Raw genomic sequence first — 23,102 nt, forward strand, 5'->3', positions numbered from 1 at the left:
TGTTCTCTGGGGATTTCTACATCTCCTTCCATGTATGAGCACTAGCTGTGGTGGCAAGCCCATGAGGTCTCTGAGGTTAACTCAGCTGGGCTGCACCCAGGAAGCTGTGGCAGTGCCCTTCTGTAGGAACTCGTGATTCGACTGGTCTGTCTTTACCAGACTGGACTGCTATTACTGAACTGAACTAGACTCTCTTGACTGGATTGTCATTATTGGGCTGTAGTTGTCACTAGATCTTGAATGCAATGCACTGTATTACTAGATTGGACTGAAATTACCACACTGAAGTGGACTGTCTGTACACACTAGACTGTGTTGACTGGACTATCATTACTGTACTGTCATTACTGGATTGGCTTGCAATTAGCACATTGAACTGCACTATCATTATGCACTAGACTGACTTGACCAGACTGTCATTAATGGAGTGTATGGTCATTACTAGATTGGACTGTCTTAAATACACTGGACTGGATTACTGGATTGGACTGTAATTACCACACAGACCTGGACAGTCATTATGCGCTACACAAGGGGTGGACAGACCTGGTCCTGGAGGACTGGTGTGTCTGCATGTTTTCCAGGTCTCTCTAAAGCAGCAGCATCTTAAGAGCTGGGAGCAGTTGGTAGAATGGTCCAGTAATGAGCCAGTATTGAGCTGATTTAGGTTGTTAAGAGATGAGGCTGGAATGAAAACCTGCAAATGCACTGGCCCAGTAGGAGCAAGAGTGCCCAGTCATGCATGGGTCTTCCTTGACTGGACTGACATCACAGAACTGGAAAGTCTTCACTTGACTGGACTGACATCACTGCGCTGAGGGGAAAGTGGACTGAATATCCAGTCAGACAGCTCTGAAGGGGCAGGAAGGTGATGGACAGTTGTCTGTGACGCTGCTGGAGAGCTCGGCATGTTCGTTGTCATGTCTCCCTTGTTGTGTCTCTCTACACAGGAGTCGCCTGAGGAACAGGGGCAATAGGGTGAAAAAGGAGTCACCTGTATATGTGATTTCTTCAAGCCAGGGGAGGCTGCATGCAAAGTGTTTGTTCAGCTGATAAGAAGTAACACAATTGCATTGAAATGCTATTGTTTTCTTATTGTTTGTTTCTTGGGGACTAGTATAACATCAGTTAAATGAGCTTCATTATGGCCAAGCGCATTTAAAATTGAGAATGAGGGGCACTGTTTTACACCAAGGGTTGTGGGGGTCTGGAACAAGGTGCCCAGCCATGTTGGTGAAGCTGGTTTTCATCAAAAAACCTGCAGGAAGTGAACCCCGGTTCAGTGAGCTCCAGGAAGAAAACACGCTCCATGGGTTCTTAGAAAACAAAGAGCATTTACTGCAACTTTGTTCAAAGGTAAGACAAATTACACTCCGGTCATGAAATGTTGGGTTTTTTTTTTTTTTAATCCCTGCTCAGTCAGTTTGGGGTTTTGTGCCATTTAATAGGATGCATGGTTTAAAATTCATCCTCATCCACAGCCCGATTCGATTTTTATTAACCATGTCTCGTATTTACACCAGGAGTCGCTGTAGGACTGCTCCGTCTGAAGTCTCCATTTATTTCTTAAAGCAGCCTGTTGTTTTTTCAGCGGATTAGAGAATTGTCGCTCAGGGGTACTTTAACGTCTTGTATGCTTTCCAGTAAAAAATATATTCTTGTATTAACTTACAATTAGGGTACGGTATGAGAATTATATATGTACAAATGCTATGCACAACGCACATTCCAAGTTGATTTTATAATCGGCATTCTGTTCATGCTATTGATTTTTGGAGCGCTGCAAATGATGTGAATGGTGGTTGGTTGTATAGTCTGGTGGTATAGGCGTAGCTGGTAAGCAGGCGGATTTGGAAAAAATGTACGCGATCTGTCCTGACGGGTGAGTATTAATCGATACGACTGATTGATCAATTCAGGCATTCATTCGTTGGAATAACAAAACCTTAGCTGTGTGGGGTATGCAGAAGTGTAAACTGGACATGAAGTTAACATCGCCGTCAAAAACTTCTGCGTGCCGGGGTTTAGGTCGGTCAGCTCCTCTCGGTAGCGACCGGGACGGCTCAGGGGAAATAGTTTCCATGACAACGAACTTTTGGCCCCCGCGGCGAGGACCGAGCAGTCCAACCTACAGCCCCTTAGCAAACGAGCAAGCGTGCACCCCATTTCTGCACCACCGGCACCCCACTCCCCCGCACCTACAGTCAGCTTGGGAAGCCAGCAGAGCGAACCCCAGTCCGGACTCACTGTGGCACACAGGATATTAGGGTGCTCTGTCACTCAGGCAGCCAGCGAATGAAGCCCCACTCCCAGTCAAGGAGAAAGCAGCTGAAAGGTCACAGCTAAGACTGGGTCAAAATGCCCGGTGTTAAATAAAACCATGTAATAAGGCCTGCATGTTTTCAACATTGCCTGTGTTCCAGCAACTTGAATGAATCATAAAGCGAACATGGCAGAACAAGGGGCAGGCGGGGGGGAGGATTTGCGTGTGAGCGCAGTGCTGGAGAAAGTGCTTCAGTTGCGAGGACTGGGCAAGGCTGGAGCAGGCAGGAGCCGGAGCCGGGGAGAGAGAGAGAGAGGCTTGTGGGTGGGGATGGGGATGGAGGAGAGAGGAGGGGGAGGGAGAGAGAGAGAGGAAAAGGAGGGGGGGGGGGGTAGGGGAGGTGTGTGTGTGTTGGGGGGGCTTGTCACTCTTGGAATGGATTGTGTAAGGATGGAGAGGTGCTCCCGGGCTGAGGAGAGATAAATCACTCTCACGAGTCGCGACAGGCGCTTGCTGTTGTTGGTGCTTTTATTTTCCCTCTCTTTCTGAGGACAAGGTAGGGAGCAGAGGAGCAGCATGGTGTCCTGGACAGGCTCTGGGGTGACGGGGAGCGACTGAAGCGACGATGTCGTACATCCAGGTAGGTCTGGACCACCACACGCCGGCGCCTCAGTGTCACCTGGCTCCATCCGGCTGGCGCTGGGACCATTTCCCTCGTGCTCCCTCGCTCGCTCAGCCTTTAACCCAGCCACTCCTCACCTGCCGTGTCTGTTTCCGTAGTGCCCTCGCCCTCCAAAAGGCGCCGTTTTTTCGGCAGGGTTTAGGGGAAAAAAAAAAACCTCCTCCCTTCCCAGTCGGCTTCCCTTTCGCAGGTTTCATTCCAAATGCGGTTTGGTAGCAAAACAAGCCCACAGGAGGGGCGACACTGCTATAGCCCTGCCTGTTGTCGTTAGTGTGCCGGTGCTCCTGAGTGAAAAGCAGAGGGAGCTCCGTTGTGTTTGCTGAGGAATTGATCTGCCTGCTTGCTGTTGTTTGTTTTGCTGCTGGCACTTTGCGATGGGTGATTTTTTAATTGCCCTGTTATGATCGAGGTACGTTTCTGCATGCATGTCAGCGTCTCCATCCTGGTCATTATCTCCCCCATCTCGGCACAGCTGTAATCAATATCATACAGCAGAGGCAACACTGAGAAGGTCTGCGTTGCGGCGCCGTGGGTCGGGGAATTGCCAACAGGTTGCAGCATTGTGGGCTTGAGTTGTTTTCCAAGTGCAGGAAAACATCCGTTTCCCGCTGACAGAAGCACTGCAGGGCCTCTCCATTTTCCCGTTGTGTACAAGGTTGTTTGTGTGTGTGTATGTGTGTGCACCCCAGTCTGGGTGAATTGAAGGCAGCGTGCTTTTTAAATTTTCACCATCTCCTCCGTCTGCTTGCCTGGTTAGAAAGGGGGACAGGAGCTGTCTGCCCTGTTTGATGCTGTTTTGTGGCTCTTGTGTCGTGCCTGGCTCGGTGAGCTGCTGTGCTGCCTGACCAGGCGGCCCTGGCCGGTCTCTGACGGAGCCTGTTTCTGTCACTCTGACCCCTTGTTTTATCAGCCCTGATAGAGCAGTAGGGGATGTCAGCGTTCCAGCTGGTGTTACTGTGGTTACCGTGGTTACTGCTACAGCTAATTGTAAAGACAACATTGGGACGGGGCTGTGGAGGCTGTGTGCCGTGAGCCCAGACTTGTCGGGGGGGGAATGGGGAGGGAGATGAGAGAGAGAGAGGAGACGTACACAGGGACACAGGAAAATAAAACACTGCCACATGTAGCTCTTCGTCTGCTGGGGATAGTGAAAATGTTACAGCCTAAATAAATACATTATAGTGCCAGCTAATATGAGAACTGTAGCCACTTAACTTTACATGCACTCCGCAGGTAGAACTGCTGCGGCATCTGTCCTAAATATAAAAGGTATTATTTTTTATACAGAAGCCCAAGAAAATCTAATTTTAGAGCGCCTTAAGACTTTCAGTTTGTATTTAAATGTTTGTTTCAAAAGGGGTTTCATGGTAAATTGAGTATCATGCTTTATATCATAACGATTTGGACTGAAGGGTTGATGGGACAATTGGCGCTGATCTAGAAGACTCGTTTTTCCAAGCAAGGCTTGAAAATCATGGGGGAAATTGAAAGAGAAACTCGCTGGCAAGGAAACAGATCCTGCTGCAGTATCGGCTCTCACTGGTATTCAGGCCCGAAAGGTGAGGTGTACGGCGTCACATGTGGGCACAGCCAGCAGGACCGGTCAGCATGAGGACAGCACGGGTACGACAACAGTGTCATGTGGAGGGGTGATGGGAGGCGCAGGGCGTGGGTGAGAGACGGACCCCCTGCACGTTTCTGCCCATGTTCCTCGGTGCCTGTGGCTCCAGACTGGTTTGAGCCGACTGGTTCTGATCCAGTCCAGCCCCGGCCCCTCCACCCCTGCTCCCTGCCTCTCACTAAACTGTCTTTCCTGTTGTGTCTCCTTGGCTCTGCTCCACCGCCACTGTGAAAAAGGACAGCTGGAGCCCATCAACGAGGTGAGTGGAGATCAGCAGACACAGGACAGATTCTTCATGGGACCAATTCAGTGAGAAGCTCTTGTAATACATGCCTAATGTGTATGTGCAGCCTCAGTGCATGAATACATACTGTAGATATTCACTGTAGGTGCTGCATGCATTAGTGTCAGATGAGACCTGCTCTTGGCACCCAATTCCTACAGGCCGAACAAGCGCCAACCAGCTCGGGCCTCAGGGCTCTGATCCGGGCGTGTGTTTATTCCAACATTCCTTAATAACTCCGGCAGTTGTCGTGTTAACAAAGGAGCAAGTGACCTCTCGGGGATGAGTGCTTTTATGAAGGTGCCTCAGTTTCTTTGCTTAACTAGTGCAATCAACATTTAAGCCTTCACTTGTTTTTGGTGTCGTGCCTCCTTTTGTGTGTCCTGTGAAGTCTGGAGAGCTCTGGAGGTGGAATCCACTGTAAACCAATTAAGACACTTCCACGTAGGTTTTCAGTACCTTACAAGACGAAAGTATAAATATTGTTTTTCTGTTTGTATTGACAAGTGTTTATTCTGTGGGTACAATGTGTCACCAAATAATATTAAAGCTAAATGTTATGTATTCGTATTTTTTAATTGCTTGGTTTGCTGGAACAAATTCTCGTTCTGTGCTTAATTACCACTTTACCGTTCATTAACCGGACAAAAAGGAGTGGGGCGTTAGTTTTAGGGTTTTTAGGGTCGAAAGCTCTCATCTCAGCTCCAGCTAGCTGTTAGGTTGTTTTTACATAGCCTGATGAAGATAGTTCGAGGTGAAGATGGAGGAAAAAAATGCCAGACGTCATCTCTGCCACAGAAGAATGGTGTCCGCAGAAAAAAGATTTGATTTCCTCACAGCAAACAGGACATGAAAATTAATTTCTTCTTCAACTCTAACTTGTGCAATCATCGATGGGTCATTAAATATTAAAATGCCAATTTAAAAGCTAATTTTAAAGGCTCTCATGAGAGAAATCTGAAATGCGTGCTTACGTGAAACTGCAATTGGTGGTTACTCGGCCTCCTTGAAATTGCAAATGGCCTGGCCTCGTTTGTTAATGTGGATCGTTTTGCACATGTGGCTAAGTAAGACAAAAGAATAAAAGCTGACAATTCTAGGAGAAAAACAACCTCTTTGTTCCTGGCTCCGACAGAGCCTTAAGAGACAGGAGGATGGTGTGAGTGTCTGTTTGGAGCAGCCTGTCTACAGAAAAGAGGATGATTCATTCTCTTCAGAAGATATCATCAGCGGACGAAAAGTGAAGGATGAGGCAGCCAAGCAGAAAGGCATCTGCATAAATATTCAAGAGTCTCTCAACATGCATGTTACTGTTCCAGATGTAGCTTTTTCTTGATGCTAGAGCCGTGAGACTGTTGTCATTATATTGCCATGGGCTCAGGACATAAAACACTGCAAGTGTTAATCAAAGCCTTAAGTATGCAAGCCCTATTGTACAATACAGTAGGTCTCAATAATCGCCTGCCCTCACATCCTTCAGCAATGCTCCTGCTTTGTGAGAAACATCACCAGCTGTGTATCTGAACACCAGATATCACCCACAGGTGCATATCAGGGTGTTGCTTTTCAAAAGTTCAAAAGTAGCATCTAGGTTGTAAAATGTTTTTTAGAGCCTTCCTTAGGTAATGAAATATATTTGCTTGCATTTTTTAAAGCTTTGAGTGGCAATATTAGCTTTTACCCACTTTAGATTTTTAGAATCGCTTTGCAATCACTGCTTTCTTTTGTATTCCCTTTTAATGAAACCACTGTGCATCTCATCTGGGCTCTGAAATTGTGTACGATATGGATTTTCTTTCATCACCCATTATTAAATAAATCAGATACTGCGCGGTTGTGGTAGATATTTTCAAAGATGCCCAATGAATAGTTCAGAAAAGTGCTCTGTTGGAACTAACATCTGTAATGCTTTCTTGCTACGGCATTCTTCACATCCTGTCACAGGGTGAAATAGATTTAGAATGAGTTTTTAGGGAATTCTGAATGTAGAATGCAAGAAAATGTGTTGTGGAAACAAGTTTCAGTCGTGAAAAGTGTTCTCACAAGCAAATTACTTTGGAATTATTATAATTAATAATAATAATTCCTTGCACATTTTCTGGACAGTCCACTCAAAGTGCTTTACAGGTAATGGGGACTCCCCTCCAGCACCACCAGTGTGCTGCCCCACCTGGATAATGCGACGGCAGCCATAGTGCGCCAGAACGCTCTCCACACACCAGCTCTCAGTGGGGAGGAGAGCAGAGTGATGAAGCCAATTCAGAGGCTGGGATTATAAGGAGGCTTTATGGAAGGACAGGAGGAGGTTCCGAGATTTCCTGTGTTAGCTGTTTCTCCTCTTCGTCTCGCGTGCCCAGGGCCTCCTGTCAAGACTGTCCAATTTCTTCCTGTGCCGCTGGACGTGCTGGGCCTGCTTGCAGTCATGCTGGGAGTGTAGCTGCTGCCAGCCCAGCGATGAGGAGGTGGAGATTCTGGGACCCTTCCCTGCACAGACCCCCTCGTGGCTGTGAGTATACTGTCCCCCAATACTGTATACAATAATCCCCCTGGAGCCCTGCTCCTCTTCCCCTCTCCTCCACTCCACCACAGAGCTGTGCACTGCGTGCACCCAGGCCAGAGAAACCCAGCACTCCAACCATCCACTGATCAGCCCAGAGACCGATCTCCTTCATTCTCCTCGCCGGCCATGCTGTCTTCCTTTCCCTTAATATCAGCAGCCTCCATTGCCTCGTGCTTTGAGATCCATGCTAAAGGACACCAAGGCGTGTAAAGGCAGAGGCTTGCTAGTTTATAAATTAACACTGTTTGTAACAAGTAGGCCATTTCACAAGTAGTGCAGTTCTTTATTTTGTGTGTGTTACCATTTTTATAGCCTTGATAATGTGTGGAGCACTGCACTCATTGAAGATGCTAAAAGGAGGCGTGTACAGAAAGCCCACCATTGTGCGGCAGGGTGATCATTTTCAGGTTTTCAAAGCTGCAAGGGCTGTTGTTCAACTTGCACTAATGTCATGGAACAGCAATGCAGCTCATTTTTGTGTATTAACAATTCCAAATTGTGCAGGTTGAGCAGGCCTGCTCCCAGTAAAGGGATTGAACCTGAAATTGACTCCCAGGATCCAGTGTCGACCCATATCGTAGCTGGCTGCTTGAAATACCTGAAACGGACCCAGCTGATATGCAGTGGTAGTGAATGAATAGCTGTTAGAACAGAACCTGGGTTCTGCTCTAACCCAGGTTAGCCGTCCTCCTGCTGGTCATCAGCAGTGCCATCTGAGTGACAGGAGAAAAGGGGATCATGAGGCCCTACTTTCGGAAGAGACATGGTGATCAGAGTGTAAGGAAAAGCTGAGACTCCTAATGAGAGTCTTTTTAAATGGCAGTGCTGCTGCTGCTGCTGCTGCCTTTAGCTCAAAATGACAAGGAAGTGTGTGTGTGTGTGGTGGGGGTGGTGGAGTGTCTGTGGCTCATTATCTGTCCTGTAGTAAATTCCTGCGAAATGAATATTAAATACTGTCACCTTGTGGCTTTACTGTGTTCCAATTATGACTTCAGCCTTCAGTAAGATATGACAGGCTGCCAGTGCACTCTGCTCTGTATGATTTAGAAATGTGGATTGCCAGTTCGGGGGGGGGGATTATTAAAACAGAACTCCAGCAGAAGCAGTAGGCATTCCAAGGCAGTCGAACAAGAGTTCCAGACCATGACAAGTCCTTTTAATACCATGTAGAGAACAGACACATCATTTCATCTGTAAATTACTTTTACGTTATCTCTAATACTTAGTCAGAATGACCTGTTGTTTTCCAAGAGATAGAAAACATATACATACTGTACATTGAATCTTTCTTTCAGATTCTTGACCTTCATGTTAGTATACAGTATCCTGTAGCTGTGATTTAGATAGTTATCAGTGCTCATGTTTTGATACTCTCTTCACATGGCCAGCCTGTGCAGTAAAATGATAGTAAAATGATAATGATTTCCTTCATTTGTGTAGTTCTTTTTATCGTGAAACATCCCAAAAGCAGGTCTGCCTGGCAAGACATACCGGTCCACCAACAAGACTATGCATGAAAACACTGTGGGCAAGTTTGATCTGAAGACATTTTATTTGTGTGTCCGTTTTTTATTACGATTTTCTTGAGGCGCAGTCATCCTCGTTCCCCATTCCAGAAGACGACGTTTGTCTCTGTCTCCAGAGAGTTCCCACACAGTCAGAGCTTTTTATCTAGGCGTAGAGCAGGAGAGTAGAGGTCAGTTTAATACTGAGGAAGGCCAAAGATACAGTACACCTGCTGCAATGAAGGAATTTAGAAGGAGTTCTGTGGTGTTGTACCATTTTCAGACAACTCAGATAGAACTAACTGGGTTGCTGTTTTAGGAACTTTGTAAGGACTTGGCCACTCTTGGCCACGCTGGCCTCCCAGAATCCTCCCTCCTGCTGTTCCTGTCGTATCTGTCAGGAGACTGAACCCATTTCTGAATCCATCATTCAAACATGGAGGGGATTCCACTCCATGTGCCGTTGCTGGAGACAGGGGTCTGGGTTTAAAAAATGTGTCTTTCTGTGTAAGAGCTTCACCCCTCCGCTGCACCACGCTTGCCCATCTTCCCAAGAATTCTGCCAGCCTGCATGCATAGAGGTCCTCAAAATTAATCCACTGACTTCCTTGCCCGTTAGTCACTCCCTTCTAAAAGCTAAAGTGTCCTGCTGCAAATGAGCTCGGTCCTATATGAGCCCTGCATCAATTTATTGAATTGCATCCTGCTCTCCAGTGATGTAAATCTTCCTTTTCATTGGGTCCCAGATGTGTTTTTGCAGTATTGGCAGGGTCGGGTTCGCCCGCACTCCAGCACCTTGGCACCGCTTCCCAGCTCTCGCCGCTCCTCAAACCCAGGAGCAGGCGGAGCCCCCGCGCAGCTCCTCGAGGCTCCGAAAGCCATGTGTTTTTGATTGCCCAGTTGCCATGGCGACAATCTCCTCTCCCCGAGAGCTGTAGCCATGGACTCAAGAGGTCCTCGGCAGTCCCCAGGGGTGCAAAGCAAAGCAGGCCTCCTTCAAGAAATCCTGTCCAAAAATCCACTTTGACTGAAGCCGATGGGAAAAAATCCGTGGGGCCGATGCATACGGAAAGTGACTGTCCATAGATTCTGAACTGGCTTCATCTAAAAGTGAAACAAATATTTCAAAGCTCCAGCAAAACCTACCCTAGATGTGTACAACTAATAAGACTTCTGGTGGGATAGTCAGTTAAGCATCCACAGATCCACAGCCCCTCTGTGAAAATGTTCTGACTGTCGTGAACTTGGAAAATCCCAGCCTAAAGCCGGTCTCTTAATGCTGCTCCTGCTCTGAATGTTTCCCCAGATGGAAATATAAAAATCCAATTTCGTTTAAAGCTTTCTCTTGCTGTAAATGCCGCTGCGTGTTTGATGTGATTAGAGCGTCGTGATTGGATAAGGCCTCTGATGTATTGACTCCGCCATCGACAGCAGCAGCGCGGAGGCCGTGCGGAGAGCCTGCTCGTCTCACACGCCGGGAGAGAGACGCGCGAGGCGCCCGATTCGGGCGGGGGAGGACCTGTATCTGACCCCTCTCTGGCTTCCTGTAGGGTCAGCGACTCCAGCGGAGACAAGGAGGGGGACTCCGACGTGACGGCCAGCGACCCCCCCGCCACGCCCCAGGACAGCTCGCCGGACGGGCGCCGCTCCAGCTCGGACACCTCGCGCTCCACCTACAGCCTGGCCCACCGGCTGTCCAGTGAGTGTCCCGCCCCGCCACCCCCCCCTCCGCTGAGGGTGAGACCAGCAGGCTGGGCTACAACCAGCACAGGGTCCTGCTACTGTACATCCAGCTCTTTAAAACTTTGCACAGCTGACAATTCACTTACGGGGCAGGTTGTCTGGAAGACATGCACTGGAATAAATTGCTCCTTCCAGGTTTACTACCCCCGATCTTTTTTTGGCCCCTGAAATGTCCATTCATTTTAAATGTCCAAACCCCTATGCACTTCCAGCACAACGCTGATGCCCACGTCCCTGGAGAGTGATGGTCTGTCTGTGTTGCACGCAGGTCTGGAGGTCCGCAGACCCAGCTCCCCACTGGTGGACATCAAGCCCATTGAGTTCTGGGCCATCGGCTCCAAAAAGGAGGCAGTCCAGCCCTCCGTGCTGAGGAAGCCCTACGTGGCGGCCGAAGATTACTTCCGCAAGTTTGAGCCGCGGCTGTACTCGGTGGACTCCAGCAGCGACGACATGGACTCGCTGACCGACGACGAGATCCTGTCCCGCTACCAGCTGGGCATGCTGCACTTCAGCACGCAGTACGACCTGCTGCACAACCACCTGAGCGTGCGGGTGATCGAGGCCCGCGACCTGCCCCTGCCCCTGGCCTGCGACGGCGCGCGGCAGGACATGGCCCACTCCAACCCCTACGTCAAGATGAGCCTGCTGCCCGACCAGAAGAACTCGCGGCAGACGGGCGTCAAGCGCAAGACGCAGAACCCCGTCTTCGAAGAGCGCTTCACCTTCGACCTGCCCTTCCTCGAGGCCCAGCGCCGCACCCTGCTGCTCTCCGTCGTCGACTTCGACAAGTTCTCCCGGCACTGCGTCATCGGCAAGGTGGCCGTGCCCCTCAGCGAGGTCGACCTGGTCAAGGGCGGGCACTGGTGGAAGGCTCTGGTGCCAAGCGCGCAGGTATGGACGTGGATTCTGGCCTGGCCTTAGGTGCAGACCCTGTCGTGCCAGGTTGCATACGGCCAGTCCTGTGGGTCTGCAGACCAGCGTTAGGCTTCAGGGGACTTTCCGGCTGAGTAGAAGGGAGATCGAGCAGCTCAGGGTCGGGTGGTTTGCTGGGAGGTGGAAGCTGGCTCTGTAGGGATCTGTGTGCTCTGTGGCTGTTGCTCCACAAGGTTGGACTGCTACCAGGGACAAGTATTGCCAGGGCGTTGAGCCTTCGTTGCAGATGACATCACTCAGAGTGGAAAAAGCACATGCAGTGAGTAATTTTGTTAAGTGGAAATTGCACAGTGGAAAGTGGAAAGAGTAGGACGCTACGCACAGAGGAACCTCTGAGCTGGTTTCGCCCAGGGCTTGGGAGGAAATTATTCATGCAGAGGGCTACACATCCCTGTTGTAATTTGTGGACTATAAAAATAACTAAAAGGATGTCATGTCTTCATATGTCGTGAAAACATTAACACCCTGCTGTGGTCATCCGAAGAGATCATTCTGATGTTGTTAGTGATGTTTTCCCTTATGAGGACATCATTATTTTGTATAATAAAGCACAAAAATGCAGGTAATAAATAATGTGTTCACATGTGAAGTTTTCAGTAGACCAATTCCATAAACAACTGCAGTGACACAGGAAACCCGTAACTAACATCACTCTTTTTTGAGTTTTTTTTTTGTACATATCCCCAAATTTACAGGTATGACAAAAGCAGTTCTCTGAAACTGAGACAACATGTTTTTGAAAAGGCTTGTCCTGTTTTCGGATCTTTTGAGTTTTGTTTCGTGTCTCTTGCAGAAAGAATCTGGGCCCGTGGTAGAATCCATGGAGACAAGGGGCCAGTTGTGTGCTCTGAGCGAGCAGCCTTTCTCGGCTGAACCGATTTCTCCTTGTCATTATTATTTGGAAATGGCTCCATGGTGAGAAGAATAACTGGCTTTCTCCACTGTTCTCCAGAATGAGGTAGAGCTGGGTGAGCTTCTTCTGTCTCTGAACCACCTGCCCAGTGCAGGAAGACTCAATGTGGAAATCATCCGGGCCAAACAGCTGCTGCAAACAGACATGAGCCAGGGCTCAGGTAACTATGATTCATGAGCCAGGGCTCATGATTCAACTCTCAGCACACCAAGCACAGCACTGCACTGAGACTCTCAGCACACTGAGCACAGCACTACACTGAGACTCACAGCACTACACTGAGACTCACAGCACTACACTGAGACTCTCAGCACACTGAGCACAGCACTGCACTAAGACTCTCAGCACACTGAGCACAGCACTACACTGAGACTCTTAACACACTGAGCACAGTACTGTACTGAGACATTCAGCTCACTGAGCACAGCACAACACTGAGACTCTCAGCACACTGAGCACAGCACTGCACTGAGACTCTCAGCACACTGAGCACAGCACTACACTGAGACTCTCAACATACTGAGCACACTGAACTAAAACTCTTCTGTATTCCTCTTTGATTCCTACACGCTCCTCCACAGACCCCTTTGTAAAGGTCCAGCTTGTGATGGGACTGAAGCTGGTGAAGACCAAGAAGACGGCTTGCATGAGGGGCACAATCGACCCCTTCTTCAACGAATCCTTCAGCTTCCGCGTCACTCAGGAGGAGCTGCAGGACGTCAGCCTGGTCCTCACAGGTAACGGCTACCTGTCTAACTGAAGGATCTGTGAGCCACCCTGACCTGGGCCTGCAGGTTGTTATTCCTCCTAGGACCTCAGGTGCATTAAGCTAGACACTCATTCAGCTGAGCCAACCCAGGCCACGTTTCCAGTCTGCAGCAGGCAGGGATCTGCAGAGCCCCTTAGAGCCTGATGGACTTTGACACCGAAGAACCATTGAGATTGACACGGGGGTCTAACCTTGGGTCAATCACTCCATTCCACTACAAGTTAGTGCTTGAGCTAATATTTAGTTACTGGAGCGACCTTCAGCCAAGAGGAAAAATTAATTAATAATGAAGCAATTATGGGTCAATAATTGTACACATACAGTAAATTCTGAATACGTCAAAGCTCCATCGCACGATAACATGAAGACCTGTGGCCAGCTGGTGTGATAGATCAGCTGAGTGTGTAGAAGCAGGCTATGAGTGAGTCTGCCATTGGTGTAAGAGTGCTATATTAGAATACCCTGACTTCAATAGGTCATCCACAGTGGATGACCTTCCATTTATTTGGCCAACGTGCCACGTGAGAGCTCAAAAACCACGTATGGAAAACAGACCGGTGCTGTTCAAATTGGAATTAAGACGTGCCGTTCAGAGTGAGCAAAAAGTAGCCTCCTTGGGACATCCGATTCAAGTTAGCACAGTCGCTGAGCAGTTCTACATTCTCCCCTGCTTTTTGTTGAGTGATTTTGCATTTCTAGGAGAAGCTGGCCATTGTGTGACAGCCTGGAAGAGCTCACTGCAGCTCGGTCACGGTTTTGGATGGGGCAGGCGGCGCACCTCTTACTGGCTTCCTGTGCCATTACAGTAATTGCTTGCATTACCTGGCCAGCCGCAGGAGGGCTCATTAGCTTGATTTAAATGCCAAAAGCATTTGCTTGATTAATAATGCCGCCGCTCACCACCGGACTGGACTACAGCTCAAGCTGTGTTTGCATGTGGGGACTTAATTCAACATTTCGTTTATGGACATTGAACCCATTCAGCTGCTGACAGGACTGACAGCCAGCCTAGCACAGCGCAGCACTGGTTTGAGTGGTCAGGAAACACGACTGCGCTCGTTAAAACAATCAGCAGCCACCTGTTTCCGAGCCGATGGCGATGTGTGCGACACCACAGGCCGGTGCAATAATAACGATATTGACCCAGGCGTTCACAGAAGGCTGAATTGACATGCGCGTCAAGTGAAAGACCGCTGCGTGACAAGATCTCACAAACAGAAAGCTGCCGTAGACCTCAGAAGGCAATTGTCATGAAAATGCATACTGTTTTTCTTTCAGGGGACTTAGATACATTACAAATATCAAGATTTTTGAGTTATTAAATGCCGGACCTGCTTAGATATGACTGCAGTCGGCAGGGTGCCCCTGTGCTGTACCATGATGTGTAAATGCCATGGTAAAAGAAATGTCAAAGACTGGACAAAGTAATACCAGAGGGGAAATAATTCCCTTAGTGGAAATACAATGATGTTACTTCTTTTATTTTCCCTTTCCTCTTCTCTCTGACATTGTCATAGTTCAGCGCATGATCAGGTAAAGGTCAGCTTTTGTGTGTTTCCCTCCTTTCACTCCTCTAGTTTCTACCTTACTGTGTTTGTGCTTAAACGATTCTTTCTTACCTTCTCTGGCTGTATCGTCAGTGGCCATCATTCATAATAATTACGGCGGCCAAGAGCGCTCCAGAAATGAGGAGGGCAAGCATATTAATGCCACACAGACTCCTGCACTGAGCTTTTCCAGTGGGCTTCACGTCACTGTGCAGCGCCTGCTTCTGTTTCACCACAGTGCCATTGTAAGCAGAGGCCTGAGAGTGGGACTAAACAGATGGCACAAAGCTTTCCCCTTGAGTAGCTGGGCATGTGGATAAACACCAGGTTTTTTCATATCAGATCTTCACGGGCTTCAGGACGCATCCTGGATTTTGCTATTGAAATTTATTTATTTTTCGTTGAAAGCTACGCTTGATTGAGGGGTGCTTTGTGCCCTCCGTTTGTACATTTATTTTTTAAGAAATAAACACCAGACCACATTGCTTCCGGTGAAGAAAAATGCCACTAATATAGTGCAGTTCCACCAATACATTGCTGTGCTTATCGTGTCCTATGCCGATATGCAAACCTGCAGTTTAACATTTCAAAGGCCCCAGCAATCTCAAGGGCTCAGCTGTCCAGAGGATCATGGATCAGGACCCCTGTTTCAGTGCACTGTGGATGAACTCAGCTCTGCACATCTTAAACACTTTGGCTGACTTCTTTTTGACTGATGCTGCCTCTGTTGTGTACTCGAAAGGGATAAATGACAGCCCTAACTCCTGTTTCTCGAGCAGTGCAGTAGTACTTCTGGTCGTTTATTAAATTTGGACTTGTCAATTAGTTTCAGTTATATATGGCAGTTATATGTACATGATTCAACTTCAAGAAGGAGATGCACCCTCACCCTGCCTGAGGTGCTCATTATGTGAGATGCTGTGACTTACCAGCTAGAGCACTTGACTGCTAAGGATGGACCAAGTACAGGTGTGACCCAGATGCCTGTGATCGTTAGTGCTCAACCTGTGCTCTGGGAGTGTCTGATTTTTAACCACACAATTTCACTGATTACTCCGGTCATTGATCCTCCTTATTGTCTTCCCTGGTGCTTTTTTAAAAAGGCTTGTGAACCCTACGATGAAGGCAGGACCGCTACAGGCTGTAGGCACACACCTATCTGTAACTCATCAAGAAAAAGACCTTGACGTGCAAGATACAAGAAACAGCCATGAGTTGGGAGTGCCTGTGGGGGTATAAAGACAGGGGCAGTTGCATGTCACATAATGATCGCCCCCCCCGCCAGCCTCAGTCTCTCAATGCCGGTGGGTTCAAGCAGTCTCTTCTCTGGGAGGAGACAACACGCAGCTTGTCTTCTGGATGGCTTCTCCACACCTTGACAGGGATCTTTAACATCTGGGAGCTAAAGTGCAGCTGACACTCCATGCGCTGTGTGCACTGCCTTCTGCCACACAGCAGAGCACGGCGATCCAAGTCTGTTTGGCAGCTCTTCCCTGCTTCATGCCTCTCTCTGTATCTGCTCCTCTCTTTCTCCCTCCCCTGGGTTTTTCTCCCTCACCCTCTCTTTCAAATCCATTCTGCCAGTCTCTCTGCTCCTCTGCCCCTCGCAGAGGGTGATGAGGCTTCTCACCTGCAAGGTTATAAAATCACTTTATTGGCCATATACAATTTCTTGCATTAGGAATTTGTCTTTTCGCATACCCCAGCTTGCTCTCCATGACACACACAGACAGGGAGAGAAGCTTGGGGTCAGAGTGCAGGGTCAGCCATTTATACGGCGCCCCTGGAGCAGCTGGGGTTAAGCAGCCTTGCTCAGGGGCCCAACAGAGTAGGATTCCTCTGCCGGCCGCAGGATTTGAACCGGCAACCTTCCAGCCACAGGCGCAGATTCTTAGCCACAGTCTTCATGTTAGTTTGTAATGTACCGTTCGAGAATGAAGTCATCTGTCAGGGGATTAAAAGGACCTTATCAGAAAGCAGCTTTTTTGGTACAGAAATGTTCAGGAATGTCATTTAAGAATGGGGGGGAGGGTGCAGTGGGAGTAGAATTGATCTGTTTGGGAGCTCTCTTCATGCCTCAACACCCTTACCGCTGTGACAGGGCACCTGTCTAACACATGTCTGATCGAGGTTTATGAAGTACGGCAACAACCAATATTGGTTGTGTTTATGATTTATTTTTTCACTCTTATTTGGATGCCCCGTAATTAATGCATTAAGCCCATCTGCCTTGTCAAGCACATGATAAAACCACCTTCACCTCACTCCCCTGTGAATTACATTCCTTAACATGACCTGTCTAGGGGGTTGCTTCTATTTTTACATCTATATCTGACTCATGCCACATTAATAATCGATAAGCCAGCCTTAAGAGGAGCATGGAAGTTTGCTACGTCAGGGAAGGGCAGGTGGCAGCTGTTCCTCTATTTCCTTCCAGCAGATCAGAAAAGAGCCCTTCCACCCCAACTGCACAAGCAAGAAAGATACTGCTCTTTTGAGCTGTTGCAGAACAATCCTTCAAAACCAATCATTTCTACCCTATGTTACTGGGCTCCTACTGAAGATGCCAGATGTGCTGGTAAAGGTATAGACTTTGTACAAAAACACCCCCAAAAGAATTTTGTTCCTCTAGATTGTGCCACTGCTAAAGGAAGTGGATACTGCATGCGGTAGTGTATCTCCAATAAATGTTCTGTACATGCCGTGAAAAAAAATTCGAAAAAGGATCCATAGAGTGAATGTAATAAATCATTCGGAGCACTCTTATTAGCAGTGGAGTTCTAATCTTGACACAGTTAAATGATTGATGGTTTAACTCGTTAATCACATCTTTGGCTGACTGTTTATTAAACATGTAGTGCTGCTCTCACACAAGTGTGTAGTTTCCTAGTACAGCAAATGTCTACAGAAGAGTTTAAACTGAGCTTGCACGTCTGAGTATTTCTTATAGCTGATGATGTCACCAGGATAGTTTCCTTTACAATATTATAAGCTGTTAATCAAAGCTAAACTGTTGCCACACCAATATCACTGTGGGGTTATGGTTAGATATACTGTGAATGTTTAATTTCAGACGTCGTCACTTTTAATTAAGACATTTTCATGAGTTGGGGCTGTGTTTCTAACTTTTTTCCAGCCCTGAAAAACATTATTAACTTTTTGTTCAGTAATTAAGGTAGGTAGCAGGCCTGTTTAACACTGATACCCCCAATTCACATATTTACCTTCCTCTGCAATTCGAATGTTCTGTTTCTGCTTATTTTGTGTGTGATATTTAGAATGACCTGGACCTGCAGGTTTTATTGCAGGCGTAAAACATTGTTATTAGTAGCAGCAGTAGCAGTAGCAGTGGTGGTAGTGGTATTGCAACTTTTCAGGGTTTTAAAAGGTTTTGGTTATTGGTGAATCTGACAGGCAGAGTTTCGGTCAGCGCAGTGTTGCATTAGAAGAAGACTGAAAGGGGTTTTGAACGCACAAGTCCCACGCGCCATCCTGCCTGGCACTTGTCAGATGAATGGGTCGCCCGCCTGTGCCGTGCGCTGATCGCCCGCTCTCCTTCCTCTCCAGTGTACGGGCACAACATGAAGAGCAGCAACGACTTCGTGGGGCGCATCGTGATCGGCCGCTTCTCCACGGGGCCCCCCGAGAGCAGCCACTGGCGCCGGCTCCTGAGCTCCCAGCGCACGCCCGTGGAGCAGTGGCACAGCCTGCGGTCCCGGGCCGAGTGCGACCGCGTCTCGCCCGCCTCCCTCGAGGTCACGTGACTGCTGCTGGGGCCCCCCCGGGAGGCATGAGGGGCGGGGGGTGGGGGGTGGGGGGCTGCCGGGGTGGCCTTCTGGAAGAGAGAGATGGAGCGTGGCCTGGGAGCAGGGGGAGTGGGGGGGGGGCCTTGTCTCCCAAGGGTTGGTCTCAATCCCCATGGTCTGCAGCGGCGTCTCTTCTCAGCGGCCAGCCACTGGATTATTACGACTCATGTGGGAGGAGGCTGGAGGAGATCATCAGCTCAGTTAGCCACTCGCTGGGCTTGAAAGGCCTCCACTCGTGTGTCTCCTTACTTACTTCCTCACTCAAGCCGGGTTCCTTCCCTTCTCTTTGAGACATCTTAACAGCGCTGTGCAGATTCTTCTGACTGAGGTCCACCATTCGTGGCTCTTTTCTAAAACCTGCAGCGCCTGCCGTCCCAGCTGTTGTAAAATCTCATGCACCCAGACCCTGGACAGCTCTGAGTTCTGCAGCGGCAGGAGGCCTGGCCTTTTAGCGTAGTGGAATTCCCTCCTGTCTGGGGAGCAGCGCTCTGGGGCTCCAAAGCCGCAGATGCTAAAGAGCAGAGAGCAGCTGTGTTGGAGTCCCAGGAGGGGCAGTGCTCCTGCTCACTCATCATGCACAGTGTTGTTGGGAGACCAGGAGCTGAGAGAGCTGAGTCTTTTAGCTGCTGCCCATATTTGTCCCAAGGTAAAGTGAGCAATACACCCTCTGTTTTGTTCCACTGCAGTTCTGGAGGTTCTTTGCAGCTCTAGAAGTGACCCATAGGCAGAGGGGATTTTTTTTCCTGATGACATCATTTTTTGCTTGCCCCTCATCAGTCAGTTTTACTGCCCTGCTGCGATGCATCCTTCAGAAAGCATCTAGTCTGCTGGTCTTGCTTTCACACAACAAGCTGACCCTTTTCTGTCCAGCATGAGGCCACTCAATCCCAATGGCATTCTGCCATTTCTGTGCAACTCATGGTTGGCTAAAGAGTCCAGTTTTCAGCCAGCAATCTCTGGACTGTAGGTTTCACCTAAGCAAGTGCCATTATTAGCGAATCTCCAGGTTCTGTTTTTTTGAACCGTCAAAATCTGAATTCCCCCCCCCCCACACACACACACCTGGCTAGTAGCACTGGGGTGCTGGTCTTGAACAGGGGAACCCCACTGAATGTCAGGAAACAAAGTGCCATGAACTGCACACCAGGCCATACTCAGCAGTGCTTTCCAGTCTCGTCTAAAAGAGAAATCCCCCCTCCTCTGAGCTGTCTCTTCCTCGGGTGTTCGGATTCGTCAGTCTGGAGAGTCAGCCACAGCTTTATTGCGCCGCTGCACTGCATGAGAAGTGCATCTCCTTCTGATGAAGCTAGCAGTCAGTGATACGAGCCCCCTCCCCCACCCTCCCGCCCCCCCCCAAAAAAAAGAGAGAAGGTAAGGAGGTAAGGAGGTGCACCCGCGGGCACCGTTGAATCCAGCCTGTCCCAGGGAATCCAGTGGGAGCCAGGCTGCGCTGGGGAGTCTCTCTGTGGCAGTCCTGAATGTGGGTGCGTCTGTGTGTCTGTCTGTCTAGATCACCGTGTCAGTGATCTCTGTGAGTTTGTCCTTGTGGCTGCAGTATCGTCCATCTGTGTGTGTTCTCTTTAGTAGCCCTGGGAACCACACGCCAGGCAGACCCCAGAGTTCCGTGAAGAAATTAGTTTGTGCCTCAAAACTCTTCTAGTTTTATGTAGCATTTATATATACGGTGCAGCCAATGCACTCGTGCACTATGCGTACTGTATGTGTGTGTGTAATTTATTTTGTGCTGATATTTCTTCCCAGATTCCTTTCCCACAGGACTTGATATATCTGGACTTGTTGCGCAGTTTTGCCCTAATCAGAATCACCGCCATTAGCACCAGTATCACACTACAGAAGTCACAACTGCTATCCATGCTGGAGGTCACTGATGGTTTCTGATGCGGCGCGTTTCCCTTCGACTTGCGTGGTTGGAGGAGCGGCCTGAAACCCTGAACTTGACCTCTCAGTTTCGGCTGATCCTGTCTAGATTTTATCCTCCCGTCTGGTCCCCCTTCACAATGGCAGAAGGCAGGATCCGCCCAGCAGCGGAGGCTTTGTGCTGAAGCCTGATACTACTAGGACCCCTTCAGACCTCCTGAGAGGCTGAGGTGATTATCGTAACAAGAGCATCGTGCGAATCATGTTACTGTGCCTGTTATTTATTTGCATTTTTTTTTATTTCATCATGGTATATACAGAATATATATAAAAAAATACAACAGTGATTTTATTCTAAATACAAGGAGTATATATTGAACAAATCGATGTGAATAATGTTTGATATGTAAAAAAATAAAATATATACATAAGACAAACAGTTCTGAGGACTTTGAGATACCTTTGCTGATGAGCTGTATATTCTATAGAGTATATATACAGTATGCTAGATGTGCTATAATGACTGACTGACCTTTTGGGACTGTGGGTCACTCCTTCTACAGTTCTATCTTCAGGACTTGAGGACTGGTTACCTTGCTCTCCCTTAACTGAGCACGTCAGGGGCTGTTCCTGTTAGTTTGCATGTCACTTTCTGGGCAGATGAGGGTGTTTGTCTGGAGTCAAGTCTCAAGGTGGCTCTCCATCACTGAGCATGAACTGAACTACAGCCCCCACAATGCCTTTCTGCTTCAGAAGCTCGTGTCTGTGCCATAAACAAGAAAGAGGAGCTTCAGGAATGGAGTGGGATCCAGGAATCATCAGAGGCAGTGAAAGAAGGTCAGGAGTATCCCTTTAAAACATCCCTTCTCGTCTGTGTCCTGTGGACAGTGGGGAATGTGCTGCATTTGTTAGGAAACAGAGATGTAAATTGTATTGTATTGGAATTGTGTCTTCTGTCAAACTGGCTTTGCATTGTGTGTACTCTGAATCACTCTGTTCATCCCGAAGAAATGAATGTCATTACTGTAGGCAATAAATGCTTGTCATTCCTGAACTACCCATTCTTTAAAACCCAAGACACTGTAGACAGAAACTCCTTCCTTGCTTGTGCTATTTCTAGTTTAAATTTTCCCATAACTTTTCCTTTTTTCAAAGAGTGCGAATTCTTTCTTTCAGGAAACTGCTGTTCACATTATTTAAAAAGACTTTGCACTTAATGTTTATGGGGACATGGTCCTATCCAGTGTCTTGGTTATATGCACATGAACTGCACGACTGGCAGTCGTGATCTTAATTAGCACTGGGATTTTTATTCTCCTATGAAGACTTAAAATTAGGGTTGTGGACAGGGCACTTTTCAGCGGCTGGTGACGTCGCTGTGATTGGTATCTGGAGAAAAGGAGATTTCTTGGCTTCGTGTTGGGAAGTTCTCTTGTCTTATTCTCCTGCGCCACATGGCATCAACGGTGACAATTAAGCCTGTGCTCTTGTGACCTCATCAATGTCATCTACTGTAAGCAGTGTGAGTGGACTGCATATGGATCCCATAGCAGGGAGCCCGTGGAGGGCGTCTGTGTCATAAGACACTAGTTCTCCCTTACTCTGGAGTTGTGGGTGCGAATACTTGAAAGTCCGAACTGTGTCCTTCTGCACTTGTCACTGTTGTCCACAACTTCAGCAGGCTGTGTGCGTCTGCTGCCATTGTTGCCACGGTTACGCAGTTCTGCCTGGGAGGGAGAGACTGCTGCTGTGCTTCTGAGCCCCTCGGACAAGTCGCGCGGTTCACTGGAAATGCAAAACGCAAAGAGCTTGCAGAAATCGGGGTCCCTGCCTATGGAGGGCTGCAGGAAATACCAATCTTCTGCAAGAGCATTCAAACATTTGCAACATCAACACATTGTAGAACACATTGAATGCATATAAGGCGGTATGTGTGTCTTGTGTTAGGACTTTAGAAACGTGCTTTGATTAGGGATTTGTCCATTTTCAGGTGTTGTGCTGATTCTCTGTCTTGATAAAAGATGTAAGGCAAGCACACCATGGAGAAGCTAGTAACCAGCGCTTAAACTCCAGTCTTTTTGTGCCACTAAGCTGTGGAAGAAATGACAACATCCAGACCTTCTCAGTTCTATGCCAATTGTATGACGGGGAAATTGAGACAAAGGCAAAAATCCAGACGTTTCTGTTATAAGCTTGTACTCTGAAAGCAGCAGTCTTCTTCCAGGTGTGGTGCTTAGGGGTGCTTGTGCTGACCTGTGGATCTCTCCTACTTGTTCATTCTGAACAATTCCCAGGTGCGACATGACTCATTGTGTTGTGTTGTGTTATAATTGCACTCAGAATGATTGTCACAGCCATTACAGGTCTGGCAAGTGGACTAGATCATTTGTCTTGTCTGTTCCTAGGTCAGAGGCTTCTGTGCATCTTCACAGCATATTGTGTGTTATCTAAAGTGTGTATTTATTGACAATAAAAAATACATATATACTGGTGCCACGTACGCATAAATGGAGTTAGACGAGTACTGCAAGTGTGTTTGTGTGTCTGTATCCTTGTCAACAGAAGATAAACACGGAAGTTTTTTTAAAAAAACTTGGTT

General features: G+C 48.1%; 1 protein-coding gene across 2 annotated transcripts; it reads left to right on the forward strand.

Moving 5' to 3' along the window:
- The first annotated feature begins 2,655 nt into the window (after positions 1-2,655).
- Positions 2,656-20,940, forward strand: syt17 (synaptotagmin XVII). 2 transcript variants are annotated; one of them, XM_088612476.1, is made up of 8 exons: positions 2,656-2,903; positions 4,808-4,825; positions 7,207-7,355; positions 10,465-10,613; positions 10,926-11,548; positions 12,543-12,663; positions 13,085-13,240; positions 18,387-20,940. In XM_088612476.1, the coding sequence occupies exons 1-8, from the start codon at positions 2,889-2,891 to the stop codon at positions 18,581-18,583; spliced, it is 1,428 nt and encodes a 475-aa protein (XP_088468602.1). In that variant the 5' UTR covers positions 2,656-2,888; the 3' UTR covers positions 18,584-20,940. The 2 variants fall into 2 exon arrangements, with proteins under 2 accessions (XP_088468602.1, XP_088468603.1); XM_088612477.1 differs by lacking the exon at positions 2,656-2,903 and adding an exon at positions 2,912-3,354.
- The last annotated feature ends 2,162 nt before the right edge of the window (positions 20,941-23,102 follow it).

Source organism: Lepisosteus platostomus, chromosome 19 (genome assembly GCF_059453375.1).
Source record: "Lepisosteus platostomus isolate fLepPlt1 chromosome 19, fLepPlt1.hap1, whole genome shotgun sequence".
In the NCBI taxonomy this organism is placed as follows: domain Eukaryota; kingdom Metazoa; phylum Chordata; class Actinopteri; order Semionotiformes; family Lepisosteidae; genus Lepisosteus; species Lepisosteus platostomus.

Coding starts and splice junctions, on each gene's coding strand:
- syt17 (XM_088612476.1), top strand. Junction 10,614..10,925: donor CCTGGCCCACCGGCTGTCCA/GTGAGTGTCCCG, acceptor TGTTGCACGCAG/GTCTGGAGGTCCGCAGACCC. Junction 11,549..12,542: donor CTCTGGTGCCAAGCGCGCAG/GTATGGACGTGG, acceptor ACTGTTCTCCAG/AATGAGGTAGAGCTGGGTGA.